General features: G+C 40.8%; 1 protein-coding gene across 5 annotated transcripts in view; it reads left to right on the forward strand.

Annotated features, from left to right (window-relative positions):
- The window catches only part of LOC145999687 (uncharacterized), a 112,774-nt gene that overhangs the window by 13,413 nt on the left and 72,395 nt on the right, over window positions 1-26,966 (forward strand). For all 5 annotated transcript variants that reach the window (XM_083136901.1, XM_083136899.1, XM_083136900.1 and 2 more), the window contains exon 3: window positions 15,857-16,317. In XM_083136901.1, the coding sequence (XP_082993027.1) occupies window positions 15,857-16,317 (461 nt within the window). The remainder of the gene's footprint in view (window positions 1-15,856; window positions 16,318-26,966) is intronic.

The raw sequence follows: 26,966 nt of genomic DNA on the forward strand, positions 1-26,966 counted from the left end.
TCTTCATCAGACTTGAACCTCTGCCCTCCAAGGTGCTCCTTTAATGGACCAAAGATGTGGAAATCAGATGGTGCCAAATATGGTGAGGATGGCGGATGTGGTAGGCACTTGAAGCGTAGGTCATCGATGGTTTTCATGGTTGCACGAGCAGAATTCTTATCCCAGAATAAAGTCAACATGACATTCCCTGCAGAGGGCTGGCTGCGAAACTTCTTTGGTTTCGGCAAAGACGAATGTCGCCATTCTTTGCTTGCACGTTTCGTCTCCGGTTGAAAATGGTGCACCCAACTTTCATCCCCGGGGACAATGTGAGCTAGAAAATCCTCACCCTCCTCTTCATAACGCCTCAACAGCTCTTGACATGCGTCAACCCAACGGACTTTCAGTTCCTTCGTCAGCTGTGGAGGAACCCACCTGGCAGACACTTTTCTGTAGCGGAGTTAATCATGCACTATGTGTTGTACTGAACCGAAGCTCATATTCAGCAAGGAAGCCATTTCAGCCAGGGTGACACACCGATTTTCCTGAATAAGCCGATCTGCTGCGGCTATGGACTCCTCTGTCAAACATTATCCCTGCATTAAAATAGTGGGGAAAAAATAATTGCGGTTTTCATTTGATTCTCCCTCGTAGCATGAAGCTTGTACCCCATTTCAGCATCCCACGCTTCCTGTCATGTGTCAAGAAGGCTACGACAAAACATGTTCTGCAGGTCGCTAGCTGGCAGCAGATGGACGAGAACGTCGTCATCAGAAGACTTGGTGGCAGCATCAGCTGCTTAGTTCCCCTGTATGCGCACATGACTAGGGAACCAGCAGAAGCTAAGCACAAGGGAGCACTTTACTTTTACTTCCTCAAAAATCTGTTCCAACTTATCAAACTGTAACGAAAATACGTAGACCATGTGAACTACAATTTAAAATAATAGTTTAAAATGCACAATGAAAGTATAAAGTTTTGGTATATTTGGCAGAAAATTGTTCTAAAACAAAAATGTGAATTTTGGGAAACGTAACATTAACAAAGTAAAAAGAGTTAGTGCCAATTTTTGGTGCAATAATATATCGGTATCTGTCACATGAGATTCATTGATTTTTAAATTTTTGGGTTCGTCACCACTTATGGTCATTATGCACCCTTCAGTATATATGGGGAATATTAAATTATCTAAAACCCATACATTAAAATTAAAAAGGGGGTATGGAAAATAACTTTCCCAAAATAAGTTCCAAGATATCCAAACTCTCACTAAGAGGCGTAGGCCATGTGACTTACAATTTGAAACGGTAGTTTAAAAACACCATGAAGGTATAATTTCAGGTATTTGCCAGAAAATGCTCTAAAATGAAAATGTGAATTTTGGGGAAAATAACACCGATTAGTAAAACAAAAAAAGCTTGTTTGTAGCCAACCTAACCTAGTCATATCATAAATTTTGTTACAAAGTTTAGACAGGGATGGCAACACTGGTTGGCAAGGTAACCCGGCAATGTTGGATCAAACAACAATCAGTATCATTGTGTGTTTGGCTGTGTTAGCGGAAAGGTAAATTTCACTGTGAGTCAAATAAAGTGGGGTGTATACGAGAACCGTGTGGCAGTAATCGCACTGCACAAAGTTGGCAAATAATCATTGAACATTTTGAACACCCTGAAAAAGTTGAATATCAGAAGGATGTTCATGCATCGGACCATCAACAGATACTGTGATATAGGGACAATTGAGGACCACCCCAGGAAAGGTAGACTTCACAGCGTGATTAGCCAGAAGTTCGTGAAAGCAGTGGCGGTGCAGATTCGATGAAATCCTGTTAAGAAACAAGCAGTTATGGCTCGAGAGCTGAATATTTGAAAAATGTCGATGTGGCGTGCGCTCCGAAGTGACCTAGGACTTTGCACTCATCTGGAAAGTACTGGTCACTTCCTCACTCCACAGCTTAAGGTGAGAGGGAGCAGAAAACAAAAATACTCCTTCAGCATTATGCAAATGGTGGCCACTGGATTATCCTTTTCACGGACTTGAAAATCTTCATGATTGAAGAGTCCTACAATCATCAAAACGACCGTGTTTATGCCTCAACATGCCAGAAAGCTCGTGAAAACATGCCACGGATCCTCAGAAGCCATCATCCTGCCTGAGTGATGGTTTGGTGGGGGTTTTTCGTATGATGGCACAACTGACCTCCACTTCTGTGAAAATTGTGTGAAAACATCTGCAAAAGTGTACCAAGCGACAGTGTTGGAGCCACTTGTGAAATCGTTGACCCGCACCATGTTGAACAATGAGCCGTGGAGCTTCCAGCAGGACTGAGCACCGGCCCACAAGGCAAAGACCGCACAGGAGTGACTTCAGAGGAATGTGCCTGATTTCATTGCTCCGGCTGATTGGCCCTCCAGCAGCCCCGACCTCAGCCCATTGGACTACAGGTTGTGGTCCGTTTTGGAGGGCATAGTCTGTAGGAAGAGGCATCCAAACCATGCAAGTCTCAAGCGTTCTCTTGTGAAGGCAGTGGCGGACTTCCCCTCGAGACCGTGCATGCTGCGATCGAGACTTCAGGCTTGTGTGAAGGCCAGAGGTGGCCATTTTGAACAGTGATTGGTGCTCTGTGTTGGCAAGTCCTGTACCTTTGTAACATCCAAATATTAATACATTAGCTTGCTCACTGTGCCTGTAGTTCATTATTAACTTTGTAACAGAATTTATGATATGACTAGGTAAAATAGAATTCATACTATATACAGGGTGATTCTAAAGGTATAGTACAAACGAAAATCACAGATACCTCCCATGAAATAGAGACGAAAGTTCCCCTTCCACTTTTCCGAGAGATGCCTCCGTGAGGAGCTAGACAACGCCGAAAACGTGTGAAAATGAACTTCACACCTCTGTACAGCCAGTACCAGTGAAGATAGAAAGGCGGAACAAACGAAGTCAAAAGGAATACCAAAGTCGCCCATCCGAAAAACACTAGGTGGCAACTGCGCAACGCATGCGCATGGGGTTCCACAAAGGAAATAGGAGTGTCCCGCAAGACAAGTGAAGGGAAAGGGTAGCGATCGACAACAGTAGGGAGAAAAAAAGCAATGAAGCATGAAGTAACAATTGCACAGCGGGAAACAAACACCATGACTGAAGCAGTGCAGTCGAGAAAAGTAGTGCGGGGTTGCAGAACCACGGGAGGACGACGTAGGATGTAAAAACACACCGAGAATGCAAGCAAAGTGGTCCGTGACACTCGACAGGCAACAGACGCGCACATGGTTCGGGGCAGAAATGGCGGCGCTGGTGGTGCAGCGCAAGGGGAGTCCCCAAAACACAGTGGGGAGACACCGCAGCAAGAACAAAGCACGGTGCAACAAAAGAGAAAGAGGACCGGACGGGGAATGGTACCTGCCAAGGAGACAACAAATGCGGGACGAGGGATTCCCCGTAGCAGCACCGAGGGGATGTCACACAGAGGTCGTGCGCCAGCAGGACAAACACAGCAACTACGGGCACAGGAGGTTATTGCTAATGAAAGGTGCACGTACAGATAGGACCTCGTACCCCGTACTGACGTTGTAACAAACGTCGTGATGGGGCCCAATCAGCCTCTTAGAAATGAAGCCGGAGGCACATCGCTGGGTGGGAGCGGGCGAAAGGCTGCTGGAGTGTCGTACGGACCCCACCACTCCGTACGGTGGACGACACTAATGGACGAGGTCGGAATGTTTCCATCCCGATCACCAGGTCCACCGTTCCCAGACCTGACGCGGCTGCTTGCTTCCGATCGCAACCCTAGCCGAACAACTTGAGTCCCTCCTCGGCCGCAGCCGCACACTGCCGCGTGGGTGTGAGACCGGGCCGAGCAAGGCTGGACAGATAAACTGTGTGGGACAATCGTGTAATGAAGCTACGTGGGGGTATGCACGTCTGTTCAACTGCTGGGTTACCCCACATTGGTGTACACAAACACCACACGATCGTACGTAGTGCTCCCCGGCGGCTCGAGCAAGACGGACGAAGTACGTGTTGTGGGTGAATGGGGCAAGAATGAAGGACGCTACATGTGTTCCACGATGACAAGGCCCCAGAGTACATGGCCCCACCTGACGGCAGTGGTCAGGTAGTGAAGAGCACAAGCACGGGTGGCTCAGGAACGTCAGCTGATTGTACCACAGTGCTGTGCGGACGTGTGGGCTGATTGGAAGTGCAGCGTCAGGGAGCGTGTCAGTGAAAGAGCCGGTGCGGTGGTGGTGTGCTTGACGTACGACAATTGAGTACGTTGTTTCGCAGCCGTTGTAACCAGTGTGTGTGTGTGTGCCACCTGTGCACTGCAGTACAGTATTCCATAATTGGCACTATCCTCACCGTACCATGGAACGCTACACATTTGTAGAACTGAGGGACATGCATTTTGTCTACGGCCTTGCAGATGGCAATGGCCGAGCAGCTGCACGCCTTTATCGCGGACGGTATCCGGAGAGGCGACAACCCGACAGCAGGTTGTTTTCGAACGTGCACTGTACCCTTGGTGAATCGGGTGTGTTATGTGCAGGCCATCATGTCGGTCACCCAAGACATGTGCGCACCGCGGCGGTCGAGGAGGACGTACTTGCTCGCGTGGACGACACACCGTCCACTAGCACCCGTAGCATTGCACGTGCAGTGGGAGTGTCACAGTCGACAGTGTGGCATGTCCTTCATGATGATCTGCTGTATCCCTATCATCCACAGCGAGTCCACGCGTTGCAGGCTGGGGATTACCCACGACGTGTGGAATTCTGTCAACGACTGTTGCAGTTTTGTACCGACGATCCCCGTTTTTTGCGCCATGTGCTTTTCATGGACGAGGCAACATTCACCCGTGAGGGCATCTTCAATTGCCGAAACAGCCATGTGTGGGATTATGAAAATCCACATGCAGCAGTCGAGGTGCACCATCAGACCCAGTTTGCAGTGAATATCTGGGCAGGTATCATTGATGAACAGATTATCGGCCCATACCTGCTGCCACCACGTTTAAATGGCCTCCTCTATCGCACCTTTCTTGCATCAGTCCTTCCAGAGCTGCTAGAAGATGTACCCCTCAACGTGCGACATCGTATGTGGTTTCAATTGGATTGAGCGCCTGCACATTTTGATGGCACAGTGCGAACCCTTTTGCACCATACCTACCCACAGCGCTGGATCGGCAGAGAGGGCCCCGTCCCCTGGCCCGCCCGTTCGCCTGACCTCACACCAATGAATTTCTTCTTGTGGGGCCATGTGAAAACACTCGTCTACGAGACCCCGGTGCCTGACAAGGAAACATTGGTAGCGCGGATACTTGCAGCATCGGCCGAGGTGTGTACCATGCCAGGGATTTTTGATAGGGTTCGCCAGAATTTCCTGCGACGCTGCAATGCCTGCATTGAATGTGGTGGTCGTCAATTTGAGCAACTTTTGTAACAACGTCAGTCCGGGGTACGACTACGTACTACGTACTATTCCTATCTGTAAGTGCACCTTTGCGTGGCAATAAACCTCCTGTGCCCGTAGTTGCTGTGTTTGTCCTGCTGGCGCACGACCTCTGTGTGACATCCCCTCGGTGCTGCTCCGGGGAATCCCTCGTCCCTCATTTGTTGTCTCCTTGACATATACCATTCCCCGTCCGGTCCTCTTTCTCTTTTATTGAACCATGCTTTGTTCTTGCTGCGGTGTCTCCCCACGCGCTGCATGTGTTTGTTTCCCGCTGTGCAATTGTTACTTCATGCTTCATTGCTTCTTTTGTCCCTACTGTTGTCGATCGCTACCCTTTCCCTTCACTTGTCTTGCGGGACACTCCTATTTCCTTTGTGGAACCCCATGCGCATGCGTTGCGCAGCTGCCGCCTAGTGTTTTTCGGATGGGCAACTTTGGTATTCCTTTTGACTTCGTTTGTTCCGCCTTTCTATCTTCACTGGTACTGGCTGTACAGAGGTGTGAAGTTCAATTTCACACGTTTTCGGCGTTGTCTAGCTCCTCACGGAGGCATCTCTCGGCAAAGTGGAAGGGGAACTTTCGTCTCTATTTCATGGGAGGTATCTGTGGTTTTTGTTTGTACTATACCTTTAGAATCACCCTGTATATATATATATATATATATATATATAAAGTGGTTAGCAATAGCATAAATTAACACAGAATTGAATAAGATGCATTTTGATGTAACTCGTTTTAATCTAGGTCTACTGGCTAATTTTTAATGGGAGTCCAAACTCGAGTATCTATAATTTTTAATCCAACAGTAGTCTACATTTTTGAAGGTGAAGAAGCATAACTTTCAGCAATTTTAAGGCATCAATTGAATTTCAAGTTTTTAATAAAAACTCTGTGATAGATTGTGTGGTTTAGGATGATGGATTCATTTAGTTTATTGTACTTTGTTTTTCAGCTACATTTGGCTAATTGTAAAGATGAGGATGAATCGTAAGGAGCTGGATGAAGGGACAATCACAAACATGTAGGGATAACATAACACAAGCCCCACACAGCATTACCCAGACTGCAGGTCCAGGTGCTTGACATCATTAGTTTGCCAAATACAGTGCACAGTGTGCTACGTGAAAGTGAGGTTGGCATTTTGGTGTCTTCAATAAGGGTCTCCCCTTACATGCTTGTTAGGGATTAGTGGAGTAGGTCACCAATATGGTGACCATGATAACTGCGGAAAATTTAGAGACTTTAAGCTGAAATTCACATCTCAAATAGATTCGTCCATGGAATGATTTGGTGTTGTGTTCTCCAAATAACTATTTCATGATCTTGTTTTGAGGGTTCAAAAAAATTGTTGCCATAATTTAAATTTCATTATGTATGTACAATTGATTAGAAAGCAACAGTGTTAATAATCATCACAGAATCCAAGAAGCTTAGATTTAAACTGTTGGTAAAACATTTTATTTAATTTAATTTAATCGTTCTTTTATTTTAGTGACAGACATGAGAAAACTTTCTATTACGATAGTAATGATATACTACTTTCTACTTCGTTTCTTCGGAGGCCCTTCGGAGGTTGAGGGACCTGGAACTGAAGATGAACCTGATAAATCGCTTTCATTTTCACTTGAAGATGACAGTAGGACTGGATTTTGCTTAGTAATTGATTTAATACTCTGCTCCTCTATCTCCAGCATTTTTTTTTCCATACGATCCTTTTTCTTTTCAGCCTCAGCTTCTTTCTTTGCAAGTGCTTTAGCTAAGCCTCCAATTTTACCAGGGTGCCCTTTCTGTCGCTGGGAAATCACGATGTTCCACGGAAACATCTTTACTTGAGATTTTAGAAATTCATTATAACTGAGGAAAGGGAAACAAGTTTTGGGAGCGCAACAGTAGTTTTTGGGGGAGGGGTAATAATGTGATCGTGCACTGCCATTACGTTAGCTTTATTATAGGAGAGCCAGGAAGAGCAAATGAGCTAAGTGTTATGTAACATAGCCAAGCAATACATGGCTCTGTGCTGTCAGAGTAGCAGTTAGATGTGTTCACCCCCAAGTGAAAATTCCTACAGTCGGGCCACGATAAGAAGCGGTGTGCAATCAGAATGCAGAACAGCAGAACATGACCAAATTCTGTCTCCTCGTTGGCTGCCAAGTGGCTGGAGTTTTCTGCGGTGCCATGTTTGCACAAACAGGCGCACAGGCTAATCAGCTGTTGGCAAGCTCGGAAAAAAATAAAACGCCAAGCGAAATTAAGCACGTACGTATCAGTATGCTAATATATGTTATTTCCATCGTAAAGTGATAAATTAACGAATCTAGAAGTTAAAGAGTATATAGATCTTGCTCAAGATAGGGAAAGATGGAAGGCCTGTGTTGCTGCAGCCATGAACCTTCGGGTTTAAGAAGGCTAGAGAGTTAGTTAGTTAGTTTAAGGATTTTGTAGATGTCAGAATCACTTTTGGTGAAAGTATATTAATCTCGTAATTAATTAATGGTGTTTATTAGGCTTGAAGAAAGGAAACAAAATATATGTGCTGATAGGGTGAAGTTCATACGAATGGAAATGTAATATGTAAACTGTAAACACCTTTAAATTTATCTTGATTTAAAATTCAATAATTTTTATGGGCAAAAATAGCTAACTGTTATGCACATCCAGAAAGTAAGTTTCCCTGGGGTCGTACCCAAAATGGAAACATTATTTCATTCAATGATTTATTGCCACAGATCCAGCACTTGTCCAGTTACTTGTCACCATAATTCCCTCCAGAATTCAGGCACTTGTCATTGCATGGGACCAACTTCTGTATCCTGGCATCGTAGAAGTCTGCCGCCTGGTCTCTGAAACACTGTGTGACAGCTGTCTGAACCATGGTGGAAAGACTAATGAGGTGGATGCAAGCCGATCCTGAAAACTCTCCCTTCCGGTGCATGATGTCATCATCATTGCCAGAGAGGAAGTCCGCTCGCTCTACAGTGAAGCTTTCTTCGTGAAACAAATTTCAACTACAGACTCAATATAACTTCAAAACAAGCGGAATAACCATATAATGGTGTACTGAGGGAAGGGCATGATGGGGTTGCACCCTCCAAAGGCACGAGCCAAAAAATTGAGAAAAAAATAAGGAAATAGTTAAGAATGTAGGTGGTATCTTGCAAATATCAAATACAATGTTGCGAAAAAGTGTCATTTATTAATGAATCTCTTTTCAGCCTTACTGGTCAGCATGAGCCTAGTGCATAGCTTTCTTCTGTGTTTTCTATTAGTCTTACACACACAGGAACTTTCGTGTTCAAGCATGTTGAGTGTCAGACTTAGCGAAGGCTTCGACATCCAGTCCAGACTTGGGCACTCCTTTCAGAGTGTTCTCTCATAGATTTCATGTATCATAATTAATTCTCGTCGTCATATAGTCTTACCTTTATTTCTTCTTCTTCTTGTTTTTGGAAAATGGAAATTCAAATTTTAACCATACACTGTCACAATTCTGACTACCTCTCTTACATTTGAAAAGTAGTTTTAATTCTTTCATATTAGCATATTGAATCCCATTACAGTTGTTTTCAGATTTTCTAAGGGCTAGAATACACACAGAAAGAGGCACAGATAGAGGATGGGGAAATTCATTCCTACTTGATAATTTTAAAGCGTTTCCTACAGGTAAAATAGTCTCCAGCTTCAGCTTCCCCCAAAATATTCGGTACACTATTGCAACCACGTGAGTAGAATTGAAGGAGAAAGTATTAGAAATGACAATGGAAAAGCATTACGTAAATGGAAAATTAAGCTTTTAAATTTATTTTTCTGAAGAATTTGTTATTGTTACATTTGCTACTTGTTCGAACAAATGTAGTGCAGGAATTTTATGGTAAAGGCAACCGGGGCATGGTACTGATTACATCACCTCCTAAATGGCCGAGATCGAGAATGTGTGTGTCCCTACACCTAAAACCTCTAAAATGTGCCTTCATTGTACGGTACTATATGCACGATAACTTAGAAATAAATTTGAGGCAAGAAAGAGCATATAACACAAACTGCATTAATAACCCTATATATACACATATGTATAGTACGTATATGTACATATACGTAAATATACACACACACCTAAGACTGCATATATACATATACCTGAGTCACTTCGGTGACTGAGGGTGCTGGGTTCTTGACTCGCGATATTGCCGCGGAAGTTACCGGGTTTGAATCCTGAACTTTGTAACAGTATTTGTGTTTGTCCCTTGATCAAATTTCATATGATCATCAAGTCTTATCGCCGCAATCAGCCCAAGTAGGCAGAAAAGCAACGTAAAATGTGATACGTGAAAGCACATAATACATGCACATATATATATATGTGTGTGTGTGTGTGTGTGTGTGCGTGTGTGTGTGTGTGTGTGTGTGTGTGTGTGTGTGTATATATAAAGAGAGAGATAAAATTGTTTACTTTGTCCTTCCGCCTGCAAGCCAATACCTATTTGTAACAAAATTCTTCTTCTTTAACAGGAAATCCAAAATACTTGATATTCGTTCCTTTTGTCTTTTTGTAATGATTGCTACAGCCGTAAATAGCACAGTTAGGCAATATTTCTTTCGCAATGCACTTGATTCTTCTCACTAGAAGTAAAACAAAGACAACAAGAAAAAAACACTCAGTTCAGTGGTCTACAGAAAAGAACAAAACCGGAAACTCCACTTGTCACCCTCTGAAAAGCACCCCCTCTCCTGGCTGTGGCCACTATGTTGACACCAGAGCTTTGTAGTATGGCTGAGAGCCATGCCCTTGCATCCATCTGTTTGTCATTCCACCATGGTCTGAATCTCTTCGTCGCTGTGAAAATGTTGACCGGACAGGAACTTTTTCAGGTGCTAGAACAGGTGGTAATCACTGGGAGCGAGATCCGGGCTGTACAATGGATGATCGAACACCTCCCAACCGAACCTGTCCAGAAGGAGTGAAGTGCACCTAGCCATATGCGGTTTCGTATTGTCGTGCAGCAAGATCACCCTGGCTCTGAGCTTACCATGTTGCTTATTCTGAATGGCTCGTCGCAATGTCCCCAGTGTTTCACAGTAGGTTAGCGTTCACAGTCTCACCTCTGGACAGAAACTCGATGAGCAGAATGCCTTGTCTGTCCCAGAACACCGTGCACATCACTTCTGTGCTTGCTTTCTGGGGTACTGTATGTAACATGTTTCATCCCCTGTGATGATCCGGTTGAGAAAATCGTCATCATCATGACGCTGCAGAAATGTCAGCGCCATGACCATGCATTTTCCTTTATGTTCGGGTGTCAGTTGTTTCGGCACCCATCGGGAACACAATTTCGAGAACAAGAGGCATTTGGTAACAATGTCGTGCAACAACGACCGAGAAATCTGCGGAAAATGGCTGCTGAGTTCCGTGAACGTGACACGACGATCCTCCAATATGCGCTGCTGCACCTGCTCCACAAGCTTGTCCATGACAGCCGATGGCTGCCCACTGCGCTTGTCGTCATGCACATTTTGCTGGCCTTCTGTAAATGTCCTGCACCAACGATGCACCATCTGCTTGCTCATGACGTCTGGCCCATACACCTGGCTCAGCTGACGATGAATTTCGATTGGATGTATGTTTTGTGCGTTGAAGAACTTGATCACTGAATGAACATCGCACGCAGCTGCAGATGGAATAAGAGCCACCATGTTTCATCGCTGCCACGACGCTACTGAGGACTTTCGGGAGGCGTCTTCTAGGACATTCACTAGCCAGGGCATGTGCCTCTCACGCATGTGCAAAACCGGTTTCAATACTTAGTACAGGAGATATAGGTTTTTGGGTGGAACTAATTCCCACAAGGACGGGATTTGAATTTTGTAGTTCGTTGTTGGTATCTTTTTGATATACTAAAAGTCTAGAAAAATCTGAGTGTGCACAATACTTTTTTTTGGCCGCCATCTTAAAAAAACATCAAAAATTAAAGAAAGTAATGTGTGGTAACAAATTACACGGTATTTCATGATGGAAAATAATATAATTATAGTTTTTAGAAGTAAAATGTTTACAGAGATGATGTAGGTGTGTAAAAATATTTAAATTCCATTTTTTTTTCAGGTGACTTCTTCAAGTATTCTTAAAATTGAAAATGGCAGAAAGGAACTGTATCTTGTGCTCTGAAAGTGAAAGCGAAACTTCAAAGTGTGTTAAGTTGTCTACTAAAGGTATACAAGGTATCATCAGTAAAATTCGAAAAGACAATATCCATGAGTTATTTGAACCATTTCCTGATCACCCTGTGAGTGTTCATGTCGAATGCTGCCATCTGTACACAAATCCCAATAATATTAAGAGTGATATGAAATTGAAGTTGCATACTCAGAATGAAGCACTAGCCAGCTGCAGTAGAGTATTACGGTCGGATATACCAACATCTACATTTAAAGAACACTGTTTGCTTTGTGGTCGCTTTATTACTGACAGTGAGAAACGGGTTAAATCTGGCGTTATACAGGTCTGTACAGTAATGTTTCCAGAAACTCAGTTATTGAGAAAAAGTGCCAAATCATCATTGGCAAGAACTTTGGATGACATAGCAAATAGTTTAAATTACATGTTACCTGCGGAAACATCGTATGTTCTTGATGGGGGCGCACTACTACACAAATTGCCATGGCCAAAAACTGGAAAATTTTGAGATGTGTTACAACTATATAGCAGTCATATTGCTAAGCAATATAAGGTTGGGACAATTGTATTTGATGGCTATGCCATCTCCAGTACAAAGGATGTAGAGCATCAGATACGCACAAAACAATCATCAGTAACAGTGAAATTTACTGAGAGCTCTCCACTTCTTATTGGCAAAGGACCCTTTCTTTCTAATAATGAAAATAAACAGTGCTTTATAACCATGCTTGGGAAACACTTAGAAGCAAATGGCTACACTCTGATTCATGCTACAGATGATGCTGACACAGTTATTGTAAAAACAGCACTGACCTTGGCAGAAGAAAAGCATGTAACAGTTGTTGCTGACGACACCGATATTCTTGTACTTTTGATTTACTATAATACATGAAATATTTGTTTGCAGTCATCTACATTCAGTGATAAAAAACGTGATATTAAATCGATGCAACATGTGCTTGGCGAAAAGGGATGCAAAATTATTCTCTTTTCAGATGCTTTAACTGGATGCGATACCACAAGCTCCTTATTTGGTTAAAGTAAATCAGCAACATATCGACATTTTTGGAAATGTGAGGAATTTAGCATTTGCGCTACTCTGTTTGAATCAGAAAAGCAAACAGAAAGGAACTCACAGATATTGGCACCAAAGCATAGGTATCATTGTACGGTGGAAATCCAAAGACAGAGACTCTGAACCTACTACGATATAATCTCTACTTGAAAAAAAATCACAACTGCCAAAAGTGAATTTAATATTGCAAGATTGGCACCTACAGAAGATGTTGCTGTTCATCTTCTCCGCGTACATTGAAATGTCTTTGTTGGAAAACTATGAACACCAATATTGCCAATCCCGAAGAGTGGGGTTGGAAAAAATTAGGAGACAAACTACAGCCCATAACATGTGAAATGAGCCCTGCACCAGAGTTATTACAAAAATGATCCGCTGCACCTGCAAAACTGATACAAATGAGCCGTGTGGTAGTGGTAGATGTACGTGTCGACGTTATGGTGTGGAATGTACTGAGATATGTTGTAACTGTTCTGGTAGAGATTGCACAAATACTGCACTAGAAGAAAGTGATTTAGAAGAAACTTAAGAAGACTATTAGATTTAGCCTTTCTCTTATGTAAGATTGATGAAATACATATGCATTTGTATTATAAAACACATTTTGATTACTAAAAATATGATTTTCAACACTGCATAAGCTTTCAGTTTTTCGGCCACTATTTTGTTCTTTTTTTTGTTTTTTTTAAAACCAATCTCATAATCTTTTTCAGCATGAAATTTTCCATAATTGATACCACACACGATTTCTTATGATTTTTTAAAGAAATTTCAAAATGGCCACCAAAAAAACGCATTTCGCACACTCACATTTTTCTAGACTTTTAGTATGTCAAAAAAATACCAACAACAAACTAAAAAATTCAATCCCCGTCTTTGTGGGAATTAGTTCCACCTATCACCTATTTTTTGCATATATCTACTGTAATAACTGATGGCCTGCCACCTGTGGGCGAGTGGGAAACTTACTTTCTGGATGCGCCTAATATTTCTGTAGAATAATAAAGAAAATACCAATCATGTTTAACAGTAAGTACTCACAACAGTAAGTAGTGTCATTATCATTAAACTCTAAATAAACATGTCAGCTGATATTTTGCATACTATCATGTAAAAGATTGACAAAATTCAGTTACAAAGACTATAAAAAATATTTTAAGTTACAAATATTATAGTGCATCCAGAATGTTTAATTTTCACTAGAAGTAAAGTTAATGAAACACTCAACAAATATTTCCATAGTAGGTTCATGTGTACAGTATCAGAAACAAAAAAAATGTATATTTACATGTAATTTTTTATTTACCTTTATCAAACTGTTCTAATATTTTACAGGGCTGTTTACCAGAAAAAGCCTTTCTATAGGAAAATGTATGGTGCCAAAAGCCATACAAGCAATTATTAGTCTTTTTTTTTAAATCGATTTAAATTTTAAAAGTCATCAAAAATAATTTTTCCAACGAAATTCATGATTTTTCACCACCCTGCTTTATTCTAATCACGATGATGAGAATGAGTGCTAATTAGATTACACTGATGAAGAGACACTCACAAAGCACATCGTGCCCAAACTGTAATCTGAACCTGGGAAGTTAGGTGGTGAAATCAAAAGTCAACAACTGGACATGCTTGGGCACCAATCAAGCATGAACGTATGATGTTATCCCATTTAGTGTCCCTATTAAGTTGCATTAAATTTGCGAACATCATCTATTTTCTAGTGCTGGTCTATCCGGTGGAGGCTTATAGTATTCGGATCTCACTTTAAACTGTAGGTCCAGTTTCGATTAGCCTTACTGTGCATAAAGTGGACTTAAAACGCCAAATCAATCAATTTAGTGTTGAGCGATATATCGTCCAGATGATATATCGTCATGATATTTTGACGATATATATCATGGTGGTGATATATCGTCATGATAGTTTGGTGATATATATAATGTCGGCAATGTATCGTCATGATATTTGATGATATGCAGGGTGTAACATTAATATATGTCAATACTTGGGGACATATTTCTCACATGGAGACGATGAAATAATATTACATGAACATGGGTCCGGAAATGCGTCATTGACGCGTTAGAGCGCATTTTTGAAAACGCTGCACACTGTGTATGAGACGAAAGCGGTGTAGTGTGGAATGTCGAAAAAGCTGTCAGATGCCACATACCCCACATCTGAACTAGCAGGAAACATGGTGGGAGACATTGGCATTGACCCTGGGTGAAATTGGCAGGTTTGGGGGGGAGGGGTCGAGAAACACATTGTAGTCAGGAAACGCTTTATTGACACATTACAGTTTGTATGCTACGTACTACACAACACCCCATACCAGAACATGCAATCCGCATGTAATGTAGTAGACGTTCTGGTGAACTCCGGATGAACGTATGGAGGACCAGACCTCAACCCACTAGACTTTTATTTGTGGGGTCATTTAAAGGCTCTTGTGTATGCAACACCGGTGCATGATGCTGAGAGTCTTCTTTGTGTCCATATTCTGGACGGATGCGATACGATACGGAATTCTCCAGGAATTCATGAGCACATCCAGGAGAGTATGTAACGGCGAGTTGCTGCATGTCTCCGTGTGCATGGCAGACATTTTGAGCATTTCTTGTGAACCTGTTTGTCTGGTACCTACAGATCTGGTGTACAGTGTTCTGGTATGGGGTGTTGTGTAGTATGTAGCATACAAACTGTAACATGTCAATAAAGCGTTTCCTGACTACGATGTGTTTCTTGACCCCCCCCCCCCAATTTCACCCGGGGTTAACGCCAATGTCTCCCACCATGTTTCCCGCCAGTTCAGATGTGGGGTATGTGGCATCCGAGAGCTTTCTCAACGTTCCACACTACACCGCTTTCGCCTCATACACAGTGTGCAGCGTTTTCGAAAATGCACTCTAACACGTCAATGACTCATTTCTGGACCCATGTTCATGTAATATTTTTTCATGGTCTCCATGTGAGAAATATGTTCCCCTAGTATTGACATATATTTATGTTACACCCTGTATATTGTGGAGATGATATATTACCAATATCATGATACGGAAAAATATTGTATCATATCATCTGTGACGATATTTTCTTGATGATGTATTGCAATATCAAATTTCCATTATAGTCCATCCCTTTTATTCTCTTGTTCATTGTCTTTGCAGGCTGTGAGTGCCTCACTCTCATCACCACATCTAAAGGCCAGGAGCAGGCAGAAGCTAGATTTACGTGATCAGTGTTTGCCCCCACCTCAAGAGCCAGCAACTAATTTTGTGAGTTGCACAGTGAAGTCTGAGCCTCAAGATGTTCCTTCTCATGAAGAGACAATCAGAAATGCTTCGCAGCCAGAATCCTCAACAGTTGTTAAATCTGAACCAATGGAGCAACAGATTATTTACAGTGTTGGTGACAATTCCTCCCTGCCGTTCCTACAGACTGATGCTAGGACAAATACGTTTAGAGAGGAGGGAGGTGTACATTTGGGTGTGAGTGGTGATAGTGTACAGTCTGGTGCTAGTACATTCATAGACAGTGATGATGACATTGTAGAAATAGTATCCGAAGAAGTGAAGAAGACTGAACAGCCGACTGAAAGTGAGACCCCAACTGTAGAAGGAGAAATGGGGTAAGCATGTGTTTTTTAATGTCTTTACAAGATTAAACTGAGTATGACATTATGTCAACCATATTTCCTCAAACTTTTTTTTTCCTTATGCTTGGATATATGCACGAGATTTTTTTTTTTAAATCGTGAATTAGTCATGGAGTTGGGAGAAAAATCTGCTCCAGGTGAAAAATTATTAAAATTATATGTACTGTATCAATGCAAAGTATTAGGGATGCGACAGATTAATTGACTCTGTCGGTATCGGCTGATAAAGGCATATTGGTGTATCGGTAAAATTACCGATTATTTTACAGATCCAATATATCTATAAATATCTTATAATTGAGTGCAAAGTTCTGCCATTTTGTAATATTTTTTATGGATAATCTCCGTGCCATAATTTTTAATGAAGTAAATGTCTAGATATGCAACTTCTTTTGCACTGCAGTTGCCTCAAAATTCACATTTAATAAGGAAGTCAATAATCATTCAGGTTCTTCAAGGACCAATTGGAATGTATACTATTTTGGTAGAATATTGCTTATCTGTATCAGTAAATTTTATATTGGTAATTTATCGGGATCAGGCAACATTTCATATCAACCCATCCCTATAAAATATGGCAATTTATGTTTCTTCCATGTTTTTGTCACTTGTTGAAGACTAATAGCATTTTGCTTGTAACTACAACACAAAACACCAAGATTTATCTTTTTTATAAATATATATAATATATATATTTAATATATATAAAATATATTTTACAAGAGTAACAAATGCCACAATACACGTTACAGGACTATGGATTGGCCAATGTATAAAATAGTGCAATACACAATTGCAATATACTCAATGCTTACTAATCAGCAACCTGAGATGCTGTTCCACATTCTAAAGACTTTTGACTTGCAAGTGGAGATATTGTTAATGATACAGTGCTGTACATCTTTGAAGCTCTTGTAATTACTGAGATAATATTGTTTATATTGTTATGTCTCATGGTGTACAAAAGAAACTATCTTGACATGTGTAAGTAATGTTGTCATACGAGATCTTGTTCTCAAGCTAGCAGTAAGTGTTTCAATCTCTGTCACCTCTTGGCATGCAACTTTCAGATTTCCAGAAGACATGTTACAAACCATGAAATTGATAATTTCACCCATTTTGTATGGTGCTATTTGCATTGAAAGTAAATTGCCCACCCACTGCCAACATTGTGACAATAATGATACTTAATTTTAACTAGCTAAGTAGTACCCCTAAAAGAATGTAATGATAAAAATTATCAGTGATTAAATATTTTCAGAGTACAGTTGGAACCACATCAAATGTTTCATATGCTGTAACCAAACTCTCCTTCCTCACTTGACATCTCTCATAAATTTGTAATAGATTTTGTACTGGTAGTGAATTTACTTCAGTTACCAAAGAAATTATAGTATTAATAAATGTCTCTTCCTGATCTTCAGTTGTATTTGAAAGAGGAAATTTACAAGGAGGGAATAAATATTCCTTGAATGCATTTTTTTAGGAACATGCGTACTCTGATATTTGAAGCATGGATTATGTTTGTGTATTGTCATACTCAGTTTTATTTATTTATTTTTTTTAAATTTGTGTATTTATGTATGTGGTTGATATTTTTAGAATATTATACTGATTTCAGGAGTTTCCTCAGTCATTAGTTGATTCTTTCCTTTCTCATAACCATTATTATGATGGCACTAATTTACACTAATAGTACTAAATGAGGACATTATAGATATATAAAGAAAGAGACAAGAGGCACAAAGTTGACTTTAAAAAATAATGGAAAACAGGTGCTGTGTTCTTATCCGTCACTGAGTTTTGACCAGGGAGAAAAAGTTCATTAAAAACAGTATTTTATCTTTTGTGATATTGATTTTAGAGCGACCCAAACACCAGTTTTTTGTACAAGATTCTACTTTGTTTAACTAGAAATAACCTACATGGATTGACTCTGTTGTAATCATTGTGTAAAGTAACAGTGTAACCAGCTGAAAGCTTGCTGTAGCAGTGTATAATATACAGGGTGTCATTTTAATGGCACCCACGGACCACAGATGGACCACAGATTCGTATAGAGGACATCAAAACAAACAACTTTTCTCAGTAACATTTTTCTCGTTGGTGCATCGTTTCGGCGCTAAAGTCGTTCAAAAAAGCCCGTTTTGCCGCCTGAATGCTGGCAACCACACACAAAATTTGATTGCATTTGTGACGTCATATCCCGTGGTGAAGCTACGCGTTCCAGGGTTGCCAGGAACACACATATTCTGTGAAAAATGACATAGCTACAATCAGCGACATTATGTACTGTAAAACAAATCGAGAAAACACGTTCTGTAACCTAACAGGAAGTAAACAAACGATACGAAAAATGGTAGAAAGAAAATAGAATTCAAGTGGAAGTGGTCATGTCGAATTTTGTCTCAGCTTACATGTCAAATATTTGCAAATCTAGTTACCAAGTTGCCATAGAGTCTATCAACTTCGTCTTTCTGATACTAGTTGTCGGTGACACACTGAACAGATGACAAAATAGAAATGAAAGTACTCAAAATTCCAAAGGTAAGCAACACATAATTAGTATATTCAGGGCATTATGAGGAAAAAAAAAATAATAAAAAAAATAAAAAAATTACAGGGATATAAGTAGTAGTAAAACAAACTTTCTGACGACTACGTTTATCTACGCACCGGATACGCATGTAATAGTTTGAAACTGTGAGCAGGGCAGTATATTCGCTACTGATTCATCATTAGATTGTTACTGTGGTTGTACGTGTTTTAGCCGTAATGTAACAACGTGAACTTCGAATACTTCCGTTATCAGCACAAAAGTACCACATGGCATCTGGACACAAACCTGTAGATATCAACCTTGCAACGAGATTTGCAAATATAATTGACATGTAGCTGGGCGTAAACAGTCACATGTAAGCTGCAAGTCCAATAAAATTTATTGTTGTTGATATTTGACATGTAGGCTGAGACAAAATCCGATATTGACACTTCATTTTGAATACGTTTTTTACCATTTCTCATATGGTTGGTTCACCTCCCTCTTCTACTGAGATGACTGCTGATCTTCTGGCTGGTAGGCTACAATGTTCGGTCTACTGGGTGCCTTTCTCACTTCGTTTTACAGCTAATTATGTGGTTGGTAGTTTGTCATTTTTCACAAAATTTGTGTTTTCCTGGCAACCCTGCCATGTGCTCTTTCGCCGCAGGAAATGACGTCACAGATACGATCAAATGTTGTGTGTGGTTGCCAGCTTTCAGGTGGCAAAACGGTCTTTTTTGAACGGCTGTAGCATCGAATCGACGCACCAAAGAGAAAAATGTTACTGAGAAAACTTGTTTGTTTTGATGTCCTCTATACGAATCTGTGGTCCGTGGGTGCCATTAAAATGACGCCCTGTATAATAATTATTCCTCCAGAAAATACCATTCTTTTAAGTGGAGAGGAACATGTTTCACCCAATATATCAGGACTGTTTCCAACACAGATGTTCTGAAGTGATGAACATGGAGGTGGGGAAATAGCCAAATTTTTGTGAAGAAAAATATTTTTTCAGGTTTATCCTTTTTTATTACAAATGCTGTTCCATGCATGAATATTCTTGTAGCCGTGTTCATGCTGAAGAAAATGGTCTATGAATCATGCCTTTATCACTATTACTTTCAGAGTTATAATGTTTTACTTGAAGCAAATAAGTAGGATATTTTTCAAAGTGGCAGCTGCAAATTTTTTATATAAGTTTTAAAGTGGCGTGTTGCAATTGCCTCCCCTTGGCAATACTTACCATCTTACCAAAATTAATTTCTGTACGTGGAAAGTGATTTCTCAGGCCCATGGTCAAATGCCTGTATTTAGTGGCTCAGGGTGGCTACTCACTGGGAACACCTGTAATTGTGCATGAATTATTGCCTCTGGGAATTATGGGTGTATTCTGCATGAACTTTTATCCGTAGATGAAAAATTGCAACTTTTATTAATCCAAATCCCATTAAATTTATAAATATTTATTAATGCCCTAAGGCAATTTTTCATGAAAAATGCAGTGTGGAAAATAAAAGAGAATTCTCTCAATTCCTTTACTTTGTTAGTGTCGTCTATCTGACAGAGGTAAGATTATTACAAGATAAGATATCTTGAAGTTGATTAGGTAAATTTGAGTTTGAAATTCATATACAATTAACAATTTTTTCGTAGATTAATATATCCCGTAACATTTGTGACTTGTGTTTGTAGATGTAGTTCGAGTCTCAGTATGTGAAATGGCAAATATAAATTCTGCACCTTAAATTAAATATTTTAAATATATATACAGTTTAATTAGAATTTTTGGATACATTGGAATCACACAGACCGTTTCTATATTGTTCATATATTTGTGTTTGTATATGTGGGTGGTTAGAGGCGGTAATGCTTAGGGTTGAAATAGGGCCTCCTGGCACAGTGGTAGCGTCGTTGCCTTATAATCAATGGGTCCCGGGTTCGATACCCGGTGGAGGCACATAGTGGTTCGAATCCCACTTTGAACTGTATGTCCAGTCCCAATTAGCCTTACTGTGAATAAAGTGGACTTAAACACCAAATCAATCAATTAAGGTTGAAATAGAGAAAACATCTGCTTGTACCCTTGGAGTTTTGGAAAGTTCGCCTTGATAACTGGGAATTCTAGAATTCTATCATGGTCCTGTATATGGGAGGCATGTGATGCCAGAGTGGAAGCTTGGGACTTGAGGGGAGGGTCTGGCATGCCAGGAGGAGGGTTGCAGTAGCAAGTCACTCCACTGGTGAACTCCACTTAAGCTGGTGAACTGGCAAGGTCAGATCCCTCAGTGTTTCTGCTTCGATATAAGTGATGAGTGATAAGTGACTATGAGGGAAGACTGATGATAAGAGATGCACAAGCAACACTTGTCTTTCCAGCCTTGAAACTGAAGGTGTGAAAAGTGCCATAGTCAAGTATCAGTGTTTTCTGGATTCCAGGTGTATATAGGGGAGATAGGTGATGTGAGAGTGGAAGCTTGGTATTCAATGGCAAAGTGGAATTTTTATTTAATTTTTGAGTAATAATAAGCTTAAAATATTATTGTGCTAAAATGCCTTATATCGGGTGTTTCATAAATAATTGAAAGTTTACAAAAATTGATTGCAAGTGAAGTATTGAACTTACGTTAATGAAACCAGTCCAGAATGAATGAGGAACACCTACAAATGTTCAATGTGTGCACCACAGGTGACATGGCACACATCAACGCGATAGTCTACTTCTTGCCACACTCACATCAACATGGTCCTGTCGATAGTGTCTATTGCTGCAATTATACTCTCCCGTAGGTCTGCGATATATAACGCGGCATTGTTGGGATTCAATTTTACGTTTTTCAGGGGAGCAAGCTAAAACTAACTTAAAATGCAGGAAAATGAAAACCCCCCTCAAATGTCAAGATGAGGAGAAATTGAGGTGGTGATCTGACCCCTGTGTCCCCCTCCAATTTTCATGAAACTTGGCAGGTGTATAGAGGGACCCAAAGGAAGAAATATGTCTTTTTGTGTTTCAGCTAAAGAAACTGTTTTAGGGGCAACCCCCCCCCCCCCCAAATGTCAAGATGAGGAAAAATTGAAGTGGGGGGATCTTACCCCTGTGTTCCCCTCCGATTTCCATGAAACTTGGCAGGTGTATAGAGGGGCCCAAAGGAAGAAATTTGTGTTCTTGTGTTTCAGCTAAAAAACTGTTTTAGGGGGCAAAACATCCCCCCTCAAATGTCAAGATGAGGAGAAATTGAAGTGGGGATCTGACCCCGAAACCACATAAATATGGTATAGGAAGAACACGCACATATAATTGGAACACACACAGCACAGAACTGTAGGATTGTCGGTACCAGACGCAAGTACTATTGTGAAGGACGATGGTGGTTGAAGTTATGTGCTTATAGTACTGGCAGATACACAAGTAGAACACTTGAGATATGAAGTGCATATCACTGGCAAACACAGCTCTGTGCTTTGTGTTTTCCAATTATATGTGCGTGTTCTTCCTATGCCATATTTACGTGGTTTCGGGGTCAGATCCCCACTTGAATTTGTCCTCATCTTGACATTTGAGGGGGGAGGGGTTTGCCTCCTAAAACAGTTTTTTAGCCGAAACAAAAAAACACATATTTCTTCCTTTGGGCCCCCCTATACACCTGCCAAGTTTCATGGAAATCAGACGGGGATCCAGGTGTCAGATCCACACTTCAATTTGTCCTCATCTTGACATTTGAGGGGGGGTTGCCCCCTAAAACAGTTTTTTAGCTGAAACAAAAACAAAAAAAACAACAACATGTATTTCTTCCTTTGGGCCCCTCTATACACCTGCCAAGTTTCATGGGAATCGGAGGGGAACACTTAGATAACCTCCCTTGTAAGTGTCCTTCTGTCTGTGTCACTCAGTGTACATTTTCGTCCACGCAGGTGTTTATCTGATGTTATCTTTCTGGACACACTATTATGTCATCTTGATCTTGGATAGAATCCCTCTCGATACACCAAATAACATGGCTACTTTGGTGGGCACCAACAATTTGCCCACTTTGAAACACTGTCAGCTCGGACATGATTCAGTATCAACTGCACTGCATGTTATCTACAGTGCAACTGTCGACTCCTACCAGTCTGACAGAATCCTTTTTCACAGTGTAAAACAAAAGAATGTTGCACTGCATCCGAATTCAAGTGGCAAATTGCACCGATATCACCCATTCCGATGTCGTGGAGTGTCCATATTTTTGTCCATCCCCTGTATATATATTAATAGTTGCGTTTAATCAGCTAAGGATATTCATGTGCTAGAACGAACAAGGTATTTCTACAATGGGGTTTAAAGGGAGAATTTTGTCAGAAAACATCCACAGTGACATGCATTTTGGTGGGGGGGGGGGGGGGTAGGTGTGTTTTGCATTCTTGGGTTAACAACAATAAGAATTCATTGTTTTGTTAGAATGAAGTTCAATACTTGTACAAGGGTAAGGTAAAGTTCCCCATGCATACATCACCGTGCCATGAAGACACATTTATGGGATGTGGGGTTATGGCCCTACACGTTCTCGATCTCGACTATTTTGAAGGTAATGTGATCAGCACCAGGCTCCAGCCACCTTTACCCCCCCTCCCTAGGATGCCCCCAGGTACCCATTGATAGGAGGCTAGGTGAGCCCTGGAGCTGCTATATTATATTCAGTATACAAAGCCGGAAAAATTCTGACCTTAGATCACCCACCGTGGGAATCAAACCTGGGTCTCCCACATGGCAGTCAGATGCCCTACCAACTAGACCATCACAGCTCTTACTTGTACAAGCGGGAGAAAGGGAACTTTGTTAGAATATATACAGTAACATACTTTTGGGGCATAGTCATTTTTTGTTGTGTTAACAGTAAGAATTGGTATGTTAAAATGAACATGTACGTTTGTGTAAAAGAGAAAGAGGAAATTTTGACATAAAAGATCCTAGTGGTATATTTTTTGGGTGGGAGGGAATAGAGGCATTTTCATTATTGGGTGGTAACAATGAAATTCGTTCTTGTGCAAGAATGAACTACATCTGATGAACTGTATCTGATGAGATTCTGGTGCATCCTGCCAGATGCATCACTGTGTTGGCTATGGGAGCTAATAGGAGATCACCCATGGCTACGCATTTAGTTTTCTGATAGATATCACCCTCATGTTGAAAATAATTGTATTTGAGTGTAGAAACCATGTACCAACAAGTGGGGAAACATTTCAAAAGTATGTCTAAAAAACATAGAAACACACACAAAGAGAGAGAGATACATATGTATATGTGTGTGTGTGTGTATGTGTGTTTGAATATGAAGAGTGTGAATCACAATTGCAAATTTTTTTTATGTTTGGACACTGGTGTACCAGTAGATGTTCGATCTTTGGTGCTTTATTCATAGTGGCTGTATAAGGGTGATGCTGAGTTTGTGATGTAAGGACACTGTGTTATAGTTTGGAAAATTTTGTGTTTCTGTTCAAGCTTCTTGACTGGTTTTCCAGCATAACTTCACTCTGAAATCATACAATGAAAGTGCATCTCAACTGAAGTTAATTCGCTATTAGCTATAAGTGGCAAAAAAAGTGAAGTATTAGGTGTAAAACTTAATTCTCAGCCCTTTTTAAAGAAAGAAAATGTTTTTTTTAATGAAAATAGTCTTACATTTTAATCGGCAAAGTAATCTCCATTGGAATGTATTCACTTTTGCCGTCTTTGGGCAGTTGGTGATATAATGGTGGCAGTTTAGAGTCTACAAACTTAATAATGCTATTTTCCACCTCTTGAAGATTTCTGAAGTGAGAATCCACTAGGTGGTGCTGCACTGACCAGAACAGGTGGTAGTCTGAAGGGGCAAGTCAGGGGAATAAGTTGCATGAGGCAGAACTTTCCAACCCAATGAATAGAAAATCTTCTTAGTTCCTTTTGCCATGTGCAGCCTGATGTTATCATGCAGCAATAACACTTGCCTAGTACCACTGCCAGTAAATGGTCTTTTGCTCTCAGTTTCGTCACTCAAGCAAATCACTTGATGTTGAGACTGCTCAGCTGGTAACTGAAAAATTAAATATGCTTAGAATTTGTTGTAGAGCCTTCTCGGTAGTCTATTAATCTGTTGTTAATATCTAGACAACAGCAAAAGCAAACAACACGAAGGTTCACATGAATGTTTTAGAACAAATTCTAAGCATACATAATTTTTCAGATTTTGGAATATCATAGCGATTTTTGGATAGTAGAGGAAAACTGGAAAACAGCTGCCTTGGTGTCATCCAAATGTCCAGCTGAGATTTAATGGTGTGACTTATCTTTCATTGTATCAACAGAAGACATGTTTTAATCTGGTTGATATTCTGAACAAGAACCATCGACATTCCTAAATGCACCTTCACACTTCATCTTGTCATTTACATGAATGAACATACTGACTTTGTGCTCTGAACAAAAGAGGGAAGGTGTTGGAGCACAAACATAGTGTCTCTCTATAAGCAAGAATTTGAAACTTAGGAGATACTTACTTCCACACTGAAATTTTGGTACTTACAGATCAAAGTTATACAAGGTCTGACAATTAAGTTCATGAACTCGCCACCGTTTGGCGCTTAAGACAGCACTATACAAGCAGCTCTGTAAGATTTTGTAACCTTGGTATTTCAGTGTCTCACAGCAGTGTTCGCGTCGACTCGTGGTGGATTTGTGCTGAGTGGCGAGCATTGTTGTTTGTGCTTGCTTGTGTGAAAATGACTGAGCTGGAATTAGAGCAACGAACAAACATCAAATTTCTGGTGGAACTGGGTAAGAGTGGGAGTGAAGTTTTGGAAATGTTAGTGCAGGTATACAGCGAGAATGCCATGAAGAAAACAGTGGTGTTCAAATGGATTAAACGGTTTTCTGAGGGGAGGGAACAAGTGAGTGATGAAAAAAGGGTAGGGCAGCCAGTAACGAGCCAAACAGATGAAGACATTGCCAAAAGTCGTCAAATTGTGCAAGGGAATCGACGACTGACCATGAGATTCATAGCAGACCAAGTAAAGATTGATCGCAAACGCAAACGATCAGAACTTTTTACCAACAACTCATGGTTCGTGCATCACGACAATGCACCTGCGCACACGGCACTGTCTGTACGGGAATTTTTTACCAGGAAACAAATGACTTCGGTAGACCAACTGCCATATTCACCTGACCTTGCCCCCTATGATTTCTTTCTTTACCCGAAAATCAAACAAGTTTTGAAAGGAAGACATTTTGATGACATTGAGGACATTAAGGCTAATACGACGGCAGCTCCGAAGGCCATTCCAGAAACAGAGTTCCAAAATTGCTTCGTGGCATCACTGGCATCGGTGTATAGCTTTCCAAAGGGAGTACTTTGAAGGTGACCACAGCGCTATTCAGCAATAAAGTATGTAGCGTATTTTCTAGGATAAGTTCGTGAACTTAGTTGTCAGACCTCGTACATGTAACTTCATTTCCATGGGAAGTGGAGTTATGATACTTGTGCTCTGAACCCATTTATCCCTAAGAGAAATGGGCCTCCCCCATGGCGCAGTGGTAGCGTCATTGCCTTGTAATCAAGGGGTCCTGGGTTCGATACCCGATGGAGGCACAAGTGGTTTGGATTCCACTTTAAACTGTAGGTCCAGTCCCGATTAGCCTTACTGTGCATAAAGTGGACTTAAAACACCAACTCAAATCAAACCAAACCCTAAGAGAAATTTCACACCAAGGCTGGTGTGAAACTTCCTCGATGGTTGTCATCTTGTAATCAAGGGGTTTTGGGTTTCATATCCAGTGGATGCACATAATGGTCCAGATTCCATGTCCAGTTTGAATTAACTTACGTGTGCATAAAGTGGACTTAAAGCAAAAAATCAACACCCAAACTTGTCACTTCAGAGTAAAATTCCCCTAATGTAATTGTCATTTCTCCAATCTTTCTGATATTCATATATATTCAGTTATATAACACGGAAAAATTTGAGTTAAGGAATTATTAAGTTCTGATTTCATGACAATTCAAGAATAGGACAAATCAATAGCTTTTTGCTGTATAGTAATTTCACGATGTCAAAAATATTAAGT

This window comes from Lepisma saccharinum, chromosome 15 (assembly GCF_977018435.1).
Source record: "Lepisma saccharinum chromosome 15, izLepSacc3.1, whole genome shotgun sequence".
Lineage (NCBI taxonomy): Eukaryota > Metazoa > Arthropoda > Insecta > Zygentoma > Lepismatidae > Lepisma > Lepisma saccharinum.